Source organism: Pangasianodon hypophthalmus, chromosome 5, assembly GCF_027358585.1.
Source record: "Pangasianodon hypophthalmus isolate fPanHyp1 chromosome 5, fPanHyp1.pri, whole genome shotgun sequence".
In the NCBI taxonomy this organism is placed as follows: Eukaryota; Metazoa; Chordata; class Actinopteri; order Siluriformes; family Pangasiidae; genus Pangasianodon; species Pangasianodon hypophthalmus.
Genome location: NC_069714.1, coordinates 3,450,163 through 3,466,600, shown reverse-complemented (window position 1 = coordinate 3,466,600; position 16,438 = coordinate 3,450,163). Strand labels below are relative to the sequence as shown.

General features: G+C 41.5%; 2 protein-coding genes and 1 non-coding gene across 4 annotated transcripts in view; 2 read left to right on the top strand and 1 right to left on the bottom strand.

The window, feature by feature from the left end:
• Positions 1-3,398: 3,398 nt before the first annotated feature.
• trnas-cga (transfer RNA serine (anticodon CGA)) lies at positions 3,399-3,480 on the top strand. Its single transcript has one exon. It is a non-coding gene; the product is annotated as a tRNA-Ser (tRNA).
• A 5,098-nt stretch (positions 3,481-8,578) lies between these two features.
• nabp1a (nucleic acid binding protein 1a) lies at positions 8,579-13,341 on the top strand. The gene is made up of 6 exons (XM_026939466.3): positions 8,579-9,483; positions 10,086-10,224; positions 11,857-11,928; positions 12,063-12,147; positions 12,472-12,535; positions 12,665-13,341. Exons 1-6 carry the CDS (start codon positions 9,390-9,392, stop codon positions 12,853-12,855), a joined length of 645 nt encoding a protein of 214 aa, XP_026795267.1. The 5' UTR covers positions 8,579-9,389; the 3' UTR covers positions 12,856-13,341.
• An 873-nt stretch (positions 13,342-14,214) lies between these two features.
• The window catches only part of ftcdnl1 (formiminotransferase cyclodeaminase N-terminal like 1), a 5,661-nt gene continuing 3,437 nt past the window's right edge, over positions 14,215-16,438 (bottom strand). For both annotated transcript variants that reach the window (XM_026939441.3, XM_026939448.3), the window contains exons 3-6: positions 16,070-16,165; positions 15,690-15,845; positions 15,410-15,598; positions 14,215-14,844 (exon numbers count right to left, since the gene is read on the bottom strand). In XM_026939441.3, the coding sequence (XP_026795242.3) occupies positions 14,420-14,844; positions 15,410-15,598; positions 15,690-15,845; positions 16,070-16,165 (866 nt within the window). In that variant the 3' untranslated portion in view covers positions 14,215-14,419. The remainder of the gene's footprint in view (positions 14,845-15,409; positions 15,599-15,689; positions 15,846-16,069; positions 16,166-16,438) is intronic.

The window sequence follows — 16,438 nt, the reverse complement described above, 5'->3', positions numbered from 1 at the left end:
TTCAATTAAAGGGCAAATATTATAACACAATATATATAATTGCAAAATAGTAATTTGGAGATATGGCACCAACCTAGTGCGTGTTCTTTCCAGACCCTGCTCTAGACACATCTCATTTTTAACATCAACCACATGTGAGACGGGCTTGCAGTCTGGTTTTCTCTTTCTGTAGCTGTTGTTAGTGTCAATTTTTTTTCTACAAACTTTTGTGGTTTGTAAAAAAAAATAGGAAATTAATATAATAATATTAATAGGAAGAGTATTTTGAAAGTGATCAAAGTGCAGACCTGCTATTAATTAGGAGATAAGCCAATAAATGAATACATGCACTGTTTTTTGAACACATAACACTGATGATTTATGTAAATTTTTAACTCATTTGTAACTCATCTGGATTGAATGAGTGTTTGTTACTTGGGTTTGGTCGAGGTAGAAATAATCATCGGCTGAGTTTGTAATATTAAGCTATATTTTTTAAATGTGATTTTTGAATCTAACGTACATCAAAGGTAAGATGAAATTTTTAAAAAAGAGTATGAGCATGTGAACTAAATGCTCGGTTAATGGTGTTATGGGGAGAGTAGAGGAAAAGCACACAGACACAGGATATAATGAGCTGGAGCACAAGCCTGCCAAAGCCCTAATTGTTGTAGGTGGAACTGAAAAATGTTCCTCATTAATTCTGAGTGAAGTTTGACCAGTCAGATGATGAGTCACTGATAACCCGCATATCTGGATTAAAACATAACATGAATAATGGGACATGAGAAAAATTATGCCTTGGCCATGCTGTCATGAGTCATCATGTAAATTATGTATAATGAACAGGCTCCACCTTGTGTAAAAGAAAGATCTTTCTATTATATTCTTATAACACTCATTTCACTAAACCTCAGAAAGAATGTCTTCGCAGGAGACAGTGCCTGGTGAGCCAGTGATGTGTGGAATTTGCTCAGAATATATTTGTAATATATAGGTTTTGTCCCAGGTCCCGGCATTAAGCATAGCGAATCTGGTAATCAAGTGCAAAAGTTTGCATCCCCCAAGGAAAATGCACCTATATTTGACAATAATATAAATGAATAGACATGAGAGGAGTTAGGCCTGGGTCAGGCTGTCATGAGTCATGCCATGTACTATTTATAATAAATGGGTTCTGCCTTGTTTTCAAAAAAAAAAAAAGTTTTTACAATTTATTCTTATAGAATAAAGAATAAAGAACAGAAGGACTTCAAAAATTGTTTATTTTTTTTCAAAAACACTACACCAAGGTATTAGAGAGTATTCCTTTTTATAGCAATACACAGAAGGAGAATAATCATGATGTGTTTTTTAAAAGGCTATTTATGAAGAGCTCTAAAACAAATCATTTAATGAACTTCACTCTTCCCACTAATGCAGGGCCGTCTGGTATAGATGTAGCAGGGCTAAGTCGTCCCTCACTTCAAAGAAAAAATAATAATAAAAAGACTCAATTTTTGGAATTCCACATCATTTGCTGTTAACAAATGGGTTATAGTGGATTATTTTTACTTTCTGTGGAAACGAGAACCATATACGTTAGTAAAAATGCATAGAATGGTATAAAGTATAAGTGCAGCTGGGGCTGATTCCTTTGTAGCCCAGACCGTAGATTCACACAGACTGCCAGGGACATTTGTGTCAGGCAATTACACAAAGTGAAACAACCCATTTGAGGCTAATTTATTTAATCCCACTTTGCTGACATACCAGTGACGTGTCAACAGCAGCGATTAAGAAATCTCACATGAAATACAATAAACATGAATGACGTGGATTGCTTTCTCTCTCGATGATTCTTCAAAATTGGAGAAACTAGAAGTAAATAGAAGTAAACATTGTTCAGTGGGATGATGGGATGTCAGAGCCGTAACTTTCAGACCTATGATGAGACGCTGTGCTATAGGCTCAGTCTTAATAGTTTCATAAATAACGCTGAGTTGCTGATGGGTAACAGAAGGTTTCGGCTCTCCTATGCTGTTGAGGACGGCTCCACTTGGATAGCCTGAAGATTGCCATGAAATTGCTGTGGATGTTACCACACAGTTACCCTAAAGATGTCTGAGGACGGTCTCACCTGGATAGCCTAAAGACTGCACTCAATAAAAATAATTTACACTCATTATACAGTGGATAACTTCACTTGGATACTATAGATTTAAAGCTAAAAACATAAATGAAATCAAAAATGACTCTGATGCTCGTACTGAAGATTGCGGATGAGTAATCATTCATAATCTCACTATCCGGAGATGAGGATGGGTTCCCTTTTGAGTCTGGTTCCTCTCAAGGTTTCTTCCTCATGTCATCTCAGGGAGTTTGTACTAAACATCGTCGACTCTCGCTAGCTCATAAGGGATCTAAATCTAAATCTATATCTGGATTTCAGTAAAGCTGTGTTGTGATGATGTTTAGTGATTGCATTGTGATTATAAATGTAAATGGCAACAGATAGATAGATAGATAGATAGATAGATAGATAGATAGATAGAAACTTTATTGACCCCGAGAGAGAGAGAGAGAGAGAGAGAGAGAGAGAGAGAGAGAGAGAGAGAGAGAGAGATTAATGGATCAATCTATTGGGGAGTGTGTAAACAAAAAAGTGTAAACAGACTTGTAAACAAGGCACTTAGTTATTGTGCAGGTGAGCAGGAGAGGTGAGCAGGAAAGTGGTGAGGTGGCTCCAGTTGAAACGCTTTGGCCATGGAGGGAGGTGTACAGGTCATCCTGAGAGCACACACAGCACATGCAGGTGAAGCATGATGTTTTACACCACACCTACACCACAGTATGTCCACTAGGAGTCACTTAGGATCAAACCAAACTTTTCAAGCAGTTATTTTAAGCTTTATTTCGATCGCCCTCTGCTGATCACTTGTATTAAGCTGGCAAAACGTTACTGAATAGCCCAGTTCCTGTTTACACTGAAATGAAAGGTGATTAAAAAAAAAAAACTTCAGGATTGTTTCCAAAAATCCGTTAATCTCTTTCACAGCAAGACTTCATGTGTTTATATTAAACCGATTATGTTAGCTGTCTAACGTGGAGAATTAGTTTTATTGTTTTGAACTTTACCTTTAATTAGGGAGAAATCTAGCTAAGAACAATATATTCACGAGTTAAGATGTAACTTAACTATCGCTAGTTTTGCTGTGAATGAACGCTAGCAAACAGTTTAGCTAATGTCACTAGCGAACCTAAATCTGCGTCCTACAGCCGTATTAGCATGATGCTGAAACTGATTTACAGCATTTAACCGTTTTATATACACATAAAACAAATAATAATAATGCTTGGTGTGGAATAATTGACTCCTGAAGCGATACTGGAGATGTTTTTATGCACAAATAGGCAGCTGTGCGGCTGTGAGTCTCAGCGTCACGGTGGCCGAGAGGTTAAGGCGTTGGACTCGAAATCCAATGGGGTTTCCCCGCACAGGTTCGAATCCTGTTCGTGACGAGCTCGCGTTTTATTTCCCATCGACACACCAGCTCACTCATCATTCCTACAGTTAACATAAACAAGTCATACACTCAGCTGCACTCTAAAACTATGTTTTATGGATCACTCATGTAAACAGCAGACACGTAACACATCATAACACAACATAACATACAGCATAACATAACACAATACAACATACACAACACAGCATAACATACAGCATAACACATCACACAATACAAAACAACATAACATACAGCATAACACATCACACAATACAAAACAACATAACATACAGCATAACACATCACACAACACAGTATAACACAATACAACATAACAGCATAACGACATAAAACAACACAACAAAACACAGCATAACACATCACACAATACAACATACACAACACAGCATAACATACAGCATAACACATCACACAATACAAAACAACATAACATAACACAATACAACATAACATAGCATAACACATCACACAATAAAACACAACATAACATACAGTATAACACATCACACAACACAGTATAACACAATACAACATAACAGCATAACATGACATAAAACAACACAACAAAACACAGCATAACACATCACACAATACAAAACAGCATAATACAACATAACACAGCATAACACGTCACACAATAAAACACAACATAACATACAGCATAACACATCACACAATACAACATACACAACACAGCATAACATAACGTAACACAACATAACATAACACAGCATAACACATCACACAATGAAACACAACACATCATAACACAATACAACATACACATCATAACACAATACAACATAACATAGCATACAGCATAACATAACACAACACAGCATAACACAATACAACATACACAACACAGCATAACACAGCATAATACAACATAACACAGCATAACATAACGTAACACAACAGAACGTAACACAACACAGCATAACACATCACACAATAAAACACAACACAACACAGCATAACACAACACAACACAGCATAACACAATAAAACACAACACAGCCAGGTCGGTCACTCCAGCCCGGATCTCAAATTTTCTGCAGCCCTTTTCAAACAAAAAGATTTATTTTCACACAGATTTATTGGAACCTAATCCATCTTTTTAACTGTTACATAAACGTGCACATTATATTCATTTACTAGAGCCATTAGAGCTTATTAGTCCTGAATTTTCCACCCACACAACCCAACCAGTTACTGTGTCAAAACAGTTTGAAGGAGTAAACAGGTTTTATTAACATTGCTTTAGATTCAAGAGCTTATTGTCCTCTGCACAGTAAAACACTGAAAGTCTTACTCTGCGTTGTACAGATAGATAGTGTGCTAACGTGGTGGGGTAGTGCAGTGTGCAGTGAGGTGTACAGGTGGAGTGTGTTACATGTTACAGGTATGAAATAAAATACGCTACTAATGTGAGGTAGGCAGGCTGCAGTGAAATAATAAGACAATGGCAGTAAACTTGTGCAATAAAAGAGACGTTAGGTGTCAATAATGTGAAATATAAGATCTTTTTTCCTAATGTGCATGAGGCTGTGATCAAAAGTAACTTTTCATTCTGCCAGTGTGTGTAGTGTGTAGTGTAGTTGTGTAGTTGTGCCATGGCCCATGGTGTTCATTCTGTCAGTGTGTGTAGCGTAGTTGTGTAGTTGTGCCATGGCCCATGGTGTTCATTCTGTCAGTGTGTGTAGTGTGTAGTGTAGTTGTGTAGTTGTGCCATGGCCCATGGTGTTCATTCTGTCAGTGTGTGTAGTGTGTAGTGTAGTTGTGTAGTTGTGCCATGGCCCATAGTGTTCATTCTGTCAGTGTGTGTAGTGTGTAGTTGTGTAGTTGTGCCATGGCCCATGGTGTTCATTCTGTCAGTGTGTGTAGTGTGTAGTGTAGTTGTGTAGTTGTGCCATGGCCCATAGTGTTCATTCTGTCAGTGTGTGCAGTGTGTAGTGTAGTTGTGTAGTTGTGCCATGGCCCATAGTGTTCATTCTGCCAGTGTGTGTAGTGTGTAGTTGTGTAGTTGTGCCATGGCCCATGGTGTTCATTCTGCCAGTGTGTGTAGTGTGTAGTGTAGTTGTGTAGTTGTGCCATGGCCCATGGTGTTCATTCTGTCAGTGTGTGTAGTGTGTAGCGTAGTTGTGTAGTTGTGCCATGGCCCATGGTGTTCATTCTGCCAGTGTGTGTAGTGTGTAGTGTAGTTGTGTAGTTGTGCCATGGCCCATGGTGTTCATTCTGCCAGTGTGTGTAGTGTGTAGTGTAGTTGTGTAGTTGTGCCATGGCCCATGGGGTCATTCTGTCAGTGTGTGTAGTGTGTAGCGTAGTTGTGTAGTTGTGCCATGGCCCATGGTGTTCATTCTGCCAGTGTGTGTAGTGTGTAGTGTAGTTGTGTAGTTGTGCCATGGCCCATGGTGTTCATTCTGTCAGTGTGTGTAGTGTGTAGTTGTGTAGTTGTGCCATGGCCCATAGTGTTCATTCTGCCAGTGTGTGTAGTGTGTAGTTGTGTAGTTGTGCCATGGCCCATAGTGTTCATTCTGTCAGTGTGTGCAGTGTGTAGTGTAGTTGTGTAGTTGTGCCATGGCCCATAGTGTTCATTCTGTCAGTGTGTGTAGTGTGTAGTGTAGTTGTGTAGTTGTGCCATGGCCCATAGTGTTCATTCTGCCAGTGTGTGTAGTGTGTAGTGTAGTTGTGTAGTTGTGCCATGGCCCATGGTGTTCATTCTGTCAGTGTGTGTAGTGTGTAGTTGTGTAGTTGTGCCATGGCCCATAGTGTTCATTCTGTCAGTGTGTGTAGTGTGTAGTTGTGCCATGGCCCATAGTGTTCATTCTGCCAGTGTGTGTAGTGTGTAGTGTAGTTGTGTAGTTGTGCCATGGCCCATAGTGTTCATTCTGCCAGTGTGTGTAGTGTGTAGTTGTGTAGTTGTGCCATGGCCCATAGTGTTCATTCTGCCAGTGTGTGTAGTGTGTAGTTGTGTAGTTGTGCCATGGCCCATAGTGTTCATTCTGTCAGTGTGTGTAGTGTGTAGTGTAGTTGTGTAGTTGTGCCATGGCCCATAGTGTTCATTCTGCCAGTGTGTGTAGTGTGTAGTTGTGTAGTTGTGCCATGGCCCATAGTGTCCATTCTGCCAGTGTGTGTAGTGTGTAATGTGTTGTGTGTAGTGTAGTTGTGTGTAGTGTAGTTGTGTGTAGTGTGTAGTGTAGTAGTGTGTAGTGTAGTTGTGTAGTTGTGTGTAGTGTAGTTGTGTGTAGTGTGTAATGTGTAGTGTAGTTGTGTGTAGTGTGTAGTGTAGTTGTGTGTAGTGTAGTTGTGTGTAGTGTGTAGTGTAGTTGTGTGTAGTGTGTAGTGTAGTTGTGTGTAGTGTAGTTGTGTGTAATGTGTAGTGTAGTTGTGTGTAGTGTAGTAGTGTGTAGTGTAGTAGTGTGTAGTGTAGTTGTGTGTAATGTGTAGTGTAGTTGTGTGTAGTGTGTAGTGTAGTTGTGTGTAGTATGTAATGTGTGTAGTGTTTAGTTGTGTAGTTGTGTGTAGTGTAGTTGTGTGTAGTGTGTAGTGTAGTTGTGTGTAGTGTAGTAGTGTGTAGTGTAGTTGTGTGTAATGTGTAGTGTGTAGTGTAGTTGTGTGTAGTGTGTAGTGTAGTTGTGTGTAGTGTGTAGTGTGTAGTGTAGTTGTGTGTAATGTGTAGTGTAGTTGTGTGTAGTGTGTAGTGTAGTAGTGTGTAGTGTAGTTGTGTGTAGTGTAGTTGTGTGTAGTGTGTAGTGTAGTTGTGTGTAATGTGTAGTGTAGTTGTGTGTAATGTGTAGTGTAGTTGTGTGTAGTGTAGTTGTGTGTAATGTAGTTGTGTGTAGTGTAGTAGTGTGTAGTGTAGTTGTGTGTAATGTGTAGTGTGTAGTGTAGTTGTGTGTAATGTGTAGTGTAGTTGTGTGTAGTGTGTAGTGTGTAGTGTAGTTGTGTGTAATGTGTAGTGTAGTTGTGTGTAGTGTAGTAGTGTGTAGTGTGTAGTGTAGTTGTGTGTAATGTGTAGTGTAGTTGTGTGTAGTGTGTAGTGTGTAGTGTAGTTGTGTGTAATGTGTAGTGTAGTTGTGTGTAGTGTGTAGTGTAGTAGTGTGTAGTGTAGTTGTGTGTAATGTGTAGTGTAGTTGTGTGTAGTGTGTAGTGTAGTTGTGTGTAGTATGTAATGTGTGTAGTGTGTAGTTGTGTGTAGTGTGTAGTGTAGTTGTGTGTAATGTGTAGTGTAGTTGTGTGTAGTGTAGTTGTGTGTAGTTGTGTGTAGTGTAGTTGTGTGTAGTGTGTAGTGTAGTAGTGTGTAGTGTAGTTGTGTGTAATGTGTAGTGTAGTTGTGTGTAGTGTGTAGTGTAGTTGTGTGTAGTGTGTAGTGTGTAGTGTAGTAGTGTGTAGTGTAGTTGTGTGTAGTGTGTAGTGTAGTTGTGTGTAGTGTGTAGTGTAGTTGTGTGTAGTGTGTAATGTGTAGTGTGTAGTGTAGTAGTGTGTAGTGTAGTTGTGTGTAATGTGTAGTGTAGTTGTGTGTAGTGTGTAGTGTAGTTGTGTGTAGTATGTAATGTGTGTAGTGTGTAGTTGTGTAGTTGTGTGTAGTGTGTAGTGTAGTTGTGTTTGTCTTTTCAGACGTGTGTTCAGCGCATCACACTGTACAGCAGCGAGCTGGAGGAGTGCTGAGCTGAAAGCTTTGCATGGTGACAGTGGCGGTGAAAAGAAACCGCTCAGCAGGTGAAATATACAGCGGAAATATCTGTGTAATCAAATCATATTACACAACGTCTGCAACAGCACCAGGAAGCAGGACGCGCGTGCGGGGGTATTTCCTTAACATGTGGACACATGTGGCGCTTACTGTGACCAATCAGATGTCGAGAGCGGGGTAAGTACCATCGCCTCCCTGAAGGTCTTTAACGTCTAAACGTGAGTTGGTCAGACAGTCGTGTCTGTTTAAAGGTTTATTAAAGATATCTTATGGTCTAATTATCAAGATATGGGTTTACTCGGATGATTAAAGAAATGTAGTCATTCGTCACTCTATAGCCCCCCCCATTCAGCAGGATAATGGTATGTCCCGGAGTGTATAAGAGCCGCAGCGCGCACACGTTGGCGTTGTTCTCAGGCTTTTGTTAGCGAGGGTGGGAGAGAGACAGACATGTCACAGCGAATAGGGGCTTTTTCTTCCCTCCTTTTCATTTTTGTCGCGGTCAGGTTTTAATGTAATGGTCTCACTGTGAATGTGTCACATATAGGAGCCCACAGGTCACGGATTAAATCAGTTTTATTAGCGCCATTAGCGAGTTGGTTTATTATGAGTGTGTGTAATCATGGCAGAGTTCTCACTGCAGGAAAGTTAGCTAGCTCAGTGGGCTTTTTCTTCTCTTCTCCTCCTCCTCCTCCTCCTCCTCTTCCTCCGCAGTCAGCCTCGGCGTGTTTCAGGCAGTATGAGGGTGCTGGTGTGGCTTGGCGTCGGGGTGTAGCTTCAGAGATGTTCAGCAGAAACAGCAGCTAGATTTCAGCTCGAGTTAAAACACAGCAGCAGCTCCCAGGGACCAGGACACGGGGTCAGAAAGCTCCTTCTTCTAAAGAAACCACGGATAAAGTGGGCTTTGCTTTCAGAGAAACTAGCTTGAGAGGCTTCCCCTTCCGAGACTCACTGTTTATCCACCAGCTCAGGCTTCTCCCGAGCCGACAACCAGCAGCTGCACTCGGTTAGCTTTAGCCTGCTAGCTGCTCCGGCACACACACACACACACACACACACACACACTCTCTCTCTCTCTGCACGGTTAGCCTCAGTGCTAGCGCCGCTAGCTGCCTCTTCACCTCCCTCCTGCCGCTCTCCCCCTCTCTCCCCCTATCTCTCTCTCTCTCTTTTTTTTTTTTGTTTGTTTGTTTTTTAAAGCGATGTCGAATATAAACAACGACGCCGTGATCCTGATTAAAGACGTAAAACCGGGATCTAAAAACCTGCATATCGTCTTTATAGTTTTGGAAATAGGTGAGTTGTGGTGAGAAAATTCCTCCCCTAACTCTCTCTCTCTGCACCAGTGTGCTGACGCTTTTCTTCCTTTCTTCATTTATTTCTTTCTTTATTTCTTTCTTTCTTTTCTCTCTCTCTCTCTCTCTGTTGCTCAGCGCTGACTTCCGCTGCTGCTGCTGTTAGCATCACACTCAGGAACCTGATTAGCGCATGCGTTACTGCACATCTGTCCCTCTCTCCCCCTCTATCTCCCCCTCTATCTCCCCCTCTATCTCTCCCTGTCTCTCTCTCTCCCTGTCTCTCTCTCTCCCTGTCTCTCTCTCTCCCTGTCTCTCTCTCCCCCTCTATCTCCCTGTCTCTCTCTCCTTCTCCCTCCCTGTCTCTCTCTCTCTCTATCTCTCTCCCTCTCTCTCTATCTCTCTCCCTCTCTCTCTGTCCCCCATCCCTCTCTCTGTCTGTCCCGTCTGTCTGTCCCCCATCCCTCTCTCTGTCTGTCCCTCTCTCTGTCTGTCCCTCTCTCTGTCTGTCCCTCTCTCTGTCTGTCCCTCTCTCTGTCACTGTGGCTTTGGCTCGTCTGGGTTCTGACAGCAAGTCGATACGACGTGTGTTTTCTTTTCCAGGTCGTGTGACCAAGACAAAGGACGGACACGAAGTGCGCTCCTGTAAAGTGGCGGATAAGAGCGGCAGTATCGCCATCTCCGTCTGGGATGAACTGGGCAGCCTTATCCAGCCTGGGGACATCATCCGCCTTACACGAGGGTAAAACGTCTTAAAACACAGCCATGGAGATTTTAAAGACCTTCACAGGGAGATGTGTTGCAGTGAGGGGCTCTCGGTTTCTTCTGCAGCTCGAGACCCTTAAACTGTGAAACTAATCCTCTCACCTGTTAGGAACTGTTCAGAGATCAGGATCGTTCAGATCAGTGTTCATGTTGCCAACTCTCTTCAGGGGAAAGTATTAGTAACGTCACAGACTAATTTGCATGTTCATTTATTCATGATGATCACTGACAAATTAGGGTCCACAAAGAAGCAAGATTTTTCACTTGGAATAAAATCAAATAGAATAAAGTTTTATCAAAACAGATTTTTTAAAAGAAAATAGTTCCTTTCTTATAGAAAAAGTCGTCTTTGGTCATAGCACCACAAACTAAACTTCTATGCATTTACAAAATACTCTAATTTCTATCAAGAACGCAGACCAGAAGAAGCCTTTGCGCGTCACGTGTAAACTACAGTACAGCTGTGCAGTGGCCGTGACGGCGAGAAGTCATGACGGAAACGGTTACTTGCTTTTATTACTTGTAAATATCTACAAGAGAGTTTAAAACGAAGGGCGGCAGCTGGGACAACCAGCGGTGATCAGTGATTGGTCGTGGGGACCAGCGGTGATCAGTGATTGGTGGTCGGTGGGGACCAGCGGTGATCAGTGATTGGTGGTCGGTGGGGACCAGCGGTGATCAGTGATTGGTTGAAAGCACAACAGTCAGGCTTTTGACACTGATGGTGAGTCGCGCGAACCTGCTCTCTCAACTCGTATATCAGAAGCTGTAATGTCTGCTCAAAGTCACAAGATTTGTCACTAATATCTGTTATTTTTTTTTTTTTCTTTCACCAAAGGGGTCTAAAGTTGCCAAATTCAGTGACAAAGTCTGAGCCAACTCTGTTCAGGGGTAAAGTAGCTAATGTGTCAAAATGGCTAGAAATTGCCATATGACCTCAATCTGTTTCACAAATGAAACTATCTTTTGTGAAGAATAGAAGTGAATATAGCTTCACCAGAAAAGATAATGGATTATGACAGATTTTTTTTATGACAGATTTTTTTTTTATATGACATATCTTTGGTCCTGGCTCCACAAGCTAACTATTTATGTATTTACTAAATATAATTTCTATTATGAATGCAGACCAAATGGTTCCAGATGGAATAACTCATTCAGTGCAAATACAACCAAGAAGAGAGAACAGAGAACAAAGTGATGCTTCTTTGATTACGCAGCTGTTTAAAAGAGAAACACTTCTGGTAGAGGAAGTGTGCAGATTAAAGTGGTGCTCAAAGGTTTTAAGTTGATCTGTAGCCATCTGATTCTGTTTCATCTGGCTAAATAAAAATATGACTTCGTGCATGGGGTTAAAATCCTGACAGCATAGAGCAGACTCGAGACTCGGGAAACAAGAGGTGTTTAATTATTAATTAATATTGAATGAGGGGAATGAGGAGTTGTACATTACTGCATTCTAGAGAGATTTAGAAGTACGACGTACGACTCACCTGACGTGAAATCTCCAATGGTCCGGCTCTGCAGTAACCACTAATGATTACACATTTTCTACAGTCATGTACAGTATTCAGAGTCTGTAAATTGGAACACCCCTTTTGTTTTGTAGCTATGCCTCTATTTGGAAGGGGTGTCTTACCTTGTACACGGGCCGAGGTGGAGATCTGCAGAAAATCGGAGAGTGAGTAGCGAGCCTTGCCTAAGTCATAAGCCTAAATCTGTGATCATCTAAACTGGCAGTGTTCAGTGAGGTTCTTTACGATTTAACAATCTTTGTGCTGTGTCTTGATCTGCAATATTTAAAAACAAACTCAGGTTCTGCATGGTGTACTCAGAAGTTCCAAACTTCAGTGAGCCAAATCCTGAGCTGCTAGCCCAAGCCAACCAGCAGAACAAAACGGTAAGGCTGCATTAGACGGAGTAAACTGTAAGTCAGGGAGTGTTTACTGGTTCATTTCTGAAGGTTTCGTATGCTATCGATGTGTTGTAACAGTATAGTATATTATAGATATACTGCATATAAAGTATTCCAACAAAATTGAATCTTTTTAAAGTGTATACTCATCCAGAAAACTGTAATGAAGGTGGGACTGATTTCACAGTTCAGAAAAATATTTTCATATGTGGTTACAGTTGAACTCCTTTGAACTAGTCACTGAACTGGTGCAGGAAGTTGTTTTTGTACAGATATTTAAAGTGTCTTTCCATCTTCCCCTTTAAATAGGGTAAAGAACAGCGTGGAAACTCCCCGCCTAACCAAAACGCACCTCCTCCTCCTGTCCAAGCAGGTACGAAAACCAGTCAGTCATGATGTAATCTCTGTGTGTAAGCCGTATGGTGTACTAATAGCATGCTCCAAGATGTTCTTGACATTTTCACTGAGAGAACAGACTCATTTGAATGTTTCTGAATGGCAGGAAATGGCACCATGCAGACGTATCCCAATAATAACGCACCCCCTCCAGCCAACTTCCCAGCTCCCGGGAGAGCGAATGGCCGTGTTCCTGGAAACGGCCCGCCACCGGTCACTGCAGGACAGCCTGCACCTCCTAAACCGTCCGTCACCATCAGCAACGGCAGGGACCCTCGACGCGCTTCCAAGAGATGAAGCACACTCGAAGCTTGAATGTTTTTTTTTCTAAATAACTGCCAATCAAGAGACGCAAAGTCTAATATCACAGTGCAGTCAGCTGAGTATTGGCTTTGTCCTCGTTCACCTAGGACTGTTAGAGTAGAGTTTCTGGAGAACAGTTGAAGCAACTTGATTTTGTTTAAGATCTCCACCATGTCGTCTTCTTTAGTGCAGGTCTCGACACGTGCCCTCATCATGTGGTGTTTCAGCCATCCACCCTTACTTGAACACTCGATGCACTTTCTTCGCTTAATTTATAGTGAATTGCTGTTAAAGGAATTCAGGAATGGTTAACTGCTGTTGTAAAAGCGCAGACGGAAGCCGCTGGCTGCCTTTTCTTTGTGTGGAAGGGGGTACGCCCTTCAGCCAAAAACATACCAAAAGTGACTGTGCGAAAGAGGTGATGGTTTGATTCTGACACTTAGAATTATTTAATTAGAAATAAAACTAGAAATTAACAAATGTTGTCAAATTAACTTGTCTGTTCATCCTTTCTCTGGTTTTGCATTAAACTGATGATGGTTTAGGGGACTGACTACATAATGGGATGAAATATCTGTATGAACTGCCAGTTATGGCAGGCGGTCATATTCAGTCCACACAAACTGGCCCTTTATCACAATCGCCACTGGTACCTAATCAGCCCCTTTTTTTTTTTTATTTATTTTTTTTTTTATTATTATTATAAAACAAATGAGCCAAAAGGACTCGCATCCATGCACCTGTCCAGTATAAAGTATCATTAATCATAAGTTGTCAGAGCCACTGTCCTGCTTTCTTTCCCTTCCTTTTCCTCAAACACATTATTAATGTGCCCAAGAATGTTAATGACTTGTATGAAAAACCACACCCACTATAAACAAGGCTGTGCTCCGTGATTCTGGGCTGCAGGACCCATGATAAGTCACAGTACCAGTCATGCTGGTCAGCCTTGTTTAGATTCTGTGATTAACCAAGAATGAAACAGGGAAACACTGGGTGTGTTCACAGATTACACTGGAACACTGGCCACACCCAGACAACACAATGACCGTTTTACACGATGTCAATCACAAAATATAACTGATTTTATCTGCTAATGCCTTTCTAAATGTGAAATAAATATTCTCAAGCAATTTCTGTATTTCTACACATTTGCATTTCTAGCAGCTTTTAAACTCCTTTGTGTTCCCTGAACAGCATTTGACTCCCTGTAGCTGTAAATGCTTTGTAGAGAAACTGTAAAATACAGGTACACTTTCTGCCAGAAATGGTGGGGAGTGCAAACTTTTGCAATGAACTATATTAACCTGAGAGTGTGTGCAGTTCATTAAGCTCAGTGACAGTGTGAGGAACTTGGATTGTCAGTTTTTTATTTGAAAGATAAAGAATTGATCTTTACAGTAACACTAGGCAGTATGTTTAGCTGTTCAGCTATTATATTTTATATTTTATTTTTATGTTCATCCTAAAGTTAATAAACGATCAACACTTTCACAGTTACAGCACAATACATGAGACAGGGCACTGTTTATATCCAAGGCCTGTGAAGTGGCTCGGGCTACATGCGCACTCCGTGTAGCTCCTTCCAAAACTCTCCGATATCCTGAGACAGCGCTCTTTCAGCCAGTCTCTTACACTCGAGCGGTGTGAACCCAACCAGCGCCGTTCCTCGTGTCCTCACACCCCGGCACCTGGCCAACTCTGTTACACGCGTGGTAATGAGTGATGCTGGAGCGTGGCAGAATTTCTGATCCCCAACTCTGAATGCTGGCCACGATTCCCCTCCAGCAGCTGAACATGGTACACTTTCCACATTGCAGGCAATTTCCACAGTACCTTCATGAGGAAGAGCCATGACCTGCACCCCCGGGATTCCACCTGGACTGGACTCTCGGATGGCGGCGGCCACGTCCCGCCCTAACGACACATCCTGGGTATCGATGGTCACATTGCAGTTCATTACATAAGGGCTTGCGCCGATGCCTTCGGGGAGAAAACATGGTTCTGTTTCTCACACAAGGCTTCGACTGTCATGTTCTGTTTGCTCATTTAAAAAAAGATAAATAAATATATACGTTATTTATGGAAATTTCCATCCAAATTCCTCCATCATTTGTAGATGCTCCTGATTGCAGGTGGGAGTGTAAATAAGAGTATCAGCATTCTGTTGCAGATTTAAAAACACCACCATCTTTTAACAGTTTTATTTCACCTTGGGCAGTGTAATATAAATATGATTTTTAAAATGATTATTCAGTGATTACATGTTCATGAAGTTTCATGTTTGAGAATTTTTGGATTTTTGATTGTTCCACTAAAAAGAGTCAGATAATAAATGTGATCTTGCTAATTTCTTTCAGAAAGATGTATAAATAAAAGTTAAAATACAAATATCACATGGAAGATCAAGCTTAGTAGGTTCTTTGGGAGTGTTTAATATTTAATATTTATTAATATTTAATATTTATTATATTTATTAATATTTTGTTCTGGCCCACCAAAGTCTATGGTCACAATCCACACTAAGTGTTCACACTCTGCTTCTCACCTGTTAGTCCACATCGTCTCATGGGCAGTGGTCCAACATCTGGCCGGACGGCAGCCATGTTGGGAACCTTCCTGAACCAGCCCAGCTCTTTCCTCCTGTGTGCCAGGCCACGATGCAGTGGTATATCTGCCCAGCCGAAGAAAAACGCGCTGGTGCCTGGCACTCGCTCAGTCAGAGCAGTGCCTAAAGCTGAGCGGGGAAGATGGCACGAGGTTGCAAATGCTTTTTGCACAATTCCTCAGTTACTTCAGGGTAAATATCTACAAGCAGTATACCTTACCTTGAGCCTCCTTTCCACAATCCTCCAAGCTCACCTCCTCTCCCAGAGGGTAGAAGGGCACGAGATCCACAGCTCCCATGCAAGGGTGAATTCCTTCATGCTTCGTCATGTCGATCAGCGAGAAGGCCCGCTCTGACGCCGACAGAACCACCTCCCCTGTAGCACACGAAGCATGACAGCCATCCAAAACCACAACCCATTTACTATATAGCACACTGTAGTGCATTTTATACATAATTTCCCAAAGTATAGTGTAGAATCCCACAATGCCTTGCAATAGGGTAGTGTCCAAAGGAGGTAGCCTTTAAATCACCCATAGAACAATAGGGAGTAGTAAGACACTAAGTAAGAAATTAAATAAGACAAGAAGAGGACTTAACCGATTAGCTCAATGCCAGCCACAATGGTAAGAACGGAACGGTTGTAGTCATGATCACTGAAGATGTTGAGGACAGTTGCGCCTTTTCGTCTTCCTCCTGATATCACTCACACAGAAGGAAAAATATAATCGTATGTAAGGAATAAAACATTTGGGGCATGCTGTTATAGGAAAATAATCAAGGACAGATGGGGTGTGATGCAGCCTGACATGAAGCGGAGTTCTGTAAACACCTCGAAGTTGAAGAAGTGGATACCGAAGTGTTTTACCGTACAGTACATGTGTCTAACTAGGATTTATACCACAAAATCTTGATTCTGATTGGTTAGAAGGTGTTGATTAATTTTCTATACCAGCAGCTCTGCAGTAG

What these genes read in the sequence shown, in the direction of transcription:
- nabp1a (XM_026939466.3), top strand. Translation starts at nt 9,390, where the DNA reads ATGTCGAATATAAACAACGACGCCGTGATCCTGATTAAAGACGTAAAA. An exon ending in CTTTATAGTTTTGGAAATAG is followed by an intron (nt 9,484 to 10,085) that starts GTGAGTTGTGGT and finishes TTTCTTTTCCAG; the next exon opens with GTCGTGTGACCAAGACAAAG. An exon ending in GATCTGCAGAAAATCGGAGA is followed by an intron (nt 11,929 to 12,062) that starts GTGAGTAGCGAG and finishes AAACAAACTCAG; the next exon opens with GTTCTGCATGGTGTACTCAG.